Raw genomic sequence first — 2561 nt, forward strand, 5'->3', positions numbered from 1 at the left:
TGCTGGCCACATGCGATAGTTCCTGATTTGCACGAAATCCCCTCGCGTTGCGATCACGTAGCTTCACAATAACAACAACAAAGATGGCGCCGCCCTCGCTCGGGCTCAACTATAATAGTTCTCCAAAGGAAGCAAACTTTCAGTGTCTATTCAAATTCTCTATTGTAATATGTTAACAACTAATATAGTTATTATTATAGAAAATTAATTAAGTGAATGATGGTCTATTATGAATTATGAGGAAATACGTTTTTGAACCACAGACGGCAGCTTTATATTCATCCGCGGTACCGGATCTCTAAAATTTCGTCTGCTATTAAAGTTAGCCCTTTTTATTGGTTAGTTTGATAGTCGTGGCTTGCCAGTCGTCTTCAGTTGAATTAAAACTAGGACTTGATTTAGTCGTAGTTAAAACTTCGACTACATTGTTTGTGAATACAAATTGAAGTTAAAGATGCAACTAGCACTAAATGAAGTTCTAGTTCGAAGTTCGACTAAAGTTTGTTTTAAGAATACGGGCGTTAGACTGTAAGCGATATTCTTTTCCTGTACTTTCCAACTTAAAATCAATAGCAGTTGCTAACGATTGCTCGATTAGTTTTGGTTTGCAAAAAATGCAGTGTTTTTTCAATACCTGACGGATTATATTCCACCTCCATAAATTCGTAGGCTGTAGCACTCTGTCTGGTTTCGTTGATAATCTGAATGAGTTCTTGTATTTGATAGTAGTAGTAGTCTGCCTCAGCCGATAGAATATCCCACTCTTGAAAACCGTCTGGGAGGATAAGCTTTGATTGACGGAGAAAGTTTAGAATGTGTCGAAATGTTGGACCGTCTCTGTCAATGATGTAGCGATTGCCATCATCTACGTTTGTTGGCAACCGATCACTGAACATTGATCCTAACAATGAATCCGGATAACGTGTTAACGTAGAGCGACTTGTTGTATAGATGCAACCTCCAACATTCAAATTCACTACCTCGCCCGCCACAACAGGAAAAGCCATAAGTTAGCAGGTCTACTTTACTACTAACACTTGAATTACTTAGGCCTACTCCAAAGAAGTACCAGACGTGATCAGTTATATGAAGCAGCGAAAAAATTGAAAAAGTGAATTGTCAATGGCTTCTACCTTTGACAACTTCCAAATGTAACATGCCTATTTCCAGCAGTTGGGAAAATCCCACTATAATGGGTTTTTTACGCTATAGTATAGTCACGCTGCACTAAAGTTAATGAAGATTATAGTCCAGTCAAAAATCACCTTAACCATGGTATAAGCTCCTACCTCAATGAAACTTAAACTGTAGGTACTATATATAGTGGAAAGAACATATCTTGATGTTGCGTCGTGCAAAACCTGGGATTTAACGAGAAAATTCGAATTTTGTAAGCAGTTTCTACCAGGGTTGCCAGATAGTCGACATGCTTCACGGCCAAACACACGCCATCTCACGGCCAAATTCGGCCAAACTTCAATATCGGCCAAAATTCGGCCAGATTTTAATCCGATTAGAAGACAGTTATGTGGGTACATATTCATTTGAAATACTGCAAAAATTACAGGAAAATCAGGGGCCGTTCGTTTGAAATTGAAGAAATTCAAATAATATACACAGAACAATGTTAAACTTCTTTTAATTAATCTATCACCATAAAATACATGCCCAGCTACATCATAATATTAAATAGCCTAGGCCCTATGTTCTTTAGTTGCTGACGCCCGAAAATAACCTTATGCGTTTGGGCGATCAATTTTTCTTTTTTTTCACCACTCCCCGCCCCCTCCCCAACCCTAAATCCGCTTCTGCTATTTAAAATCACATCATTAAGATTGATTTAAATTGATTTAAATGTATTACATATTAACGTACATTGTAGTCGATCTATAGCAAACATTTTAAGGTCCTGTTATTGGTCAACCCGTTTCTCTCTTTAATTAGAATGAATTAAGTTACATGGTTAGGTAACACAAACTGGCGTTAAAACAAACCTATGAAAACTTTAATACATACTTTTTATCTAAACTTTTTAAATTCGCCTCTGAATTTTATTGTCGCAGTACTCAAAGCAATAAATCAATGTTGCTATCAGAATTATCTTCTTCAATCTCATATGCAACCAGGAGCGGATTTAGGGGGGGGGGGCGGCCCGGCCCCGGCCCCCACTTTTGGGAGGTAAAAAAAGAAAAAAAAAAGAAAAAAAGAAANNNNAAAAGAAAAAAAAAAGAAAAAAAGAAAGAAAAAGAAAAAAATGATAGCCCACTACGCCTCAAATGTTATTTTCCAGCGTCTAGAACACAAAAATTTCGCGGGGGCATGCCCCCGGACCCCCTAAGACATTGTTGTCTCGATCGGCCAAAATTTCGGCCCTTCTTTCGGCCCCCCCCCCCCACTTTTGGACATCTCTAAATCCGCCCCTGGCAACCTAACTCCAGAGTCTCTGCAACACTTGCTTGAAATTGGAGGTGCCATCGGACCCGGATCAGCACATCGAGCATTTATATATGGCGCTCTACATAAAAAAACACTGCAGCACCTAGGGCTATACAATTCAAGTG

At 38.8% G+C, this 2561-nt stretch overlaps 1 protein-coding gene across 1 annotated transcript in view; it reads right to left on the reverse strand.

Annotated features, from left to right (window-relative positions):
* Positions 1-1194, reverse strand: part of LOC117112124 (BTB/POZ domain-containing protein KCTD6-like) — a 7856-nt gene extending 6662 nt beyond the window's left edge. The window contains exon 1 of the mRNA XM_033255178.1: positions 635-1194. Within this exon, the coding sequence (XP_033111069.1) occupies positions 635-1007 (373 nt within the window). The 5' untranslated portion in view covers positions 1008-1194. The remainder of the gene's footprint in view (positions 1-634) is intronic.
* Between the last annotated feature and the right edge of the window lie 1367 nt (positions 1195-2561).

The sequence above is a fragment of the Anneissia japonica genome, unplaced genomic scaffold (genome assembly GCF_011630105.1).
Source record: "Anneissia japonica isolate Jap-2015-1 unplaced genomic scaffold, ASM1163010v1 scaffold284702_len192836_cov137, whole genome shotgun sequence".
NCBI classification, from domain to species: Eukaryota; Metazoa; Echinodermata; class Crinoidea; order Comatulida; family Comatulidae; genus Anneissia; species Anneissia japonica.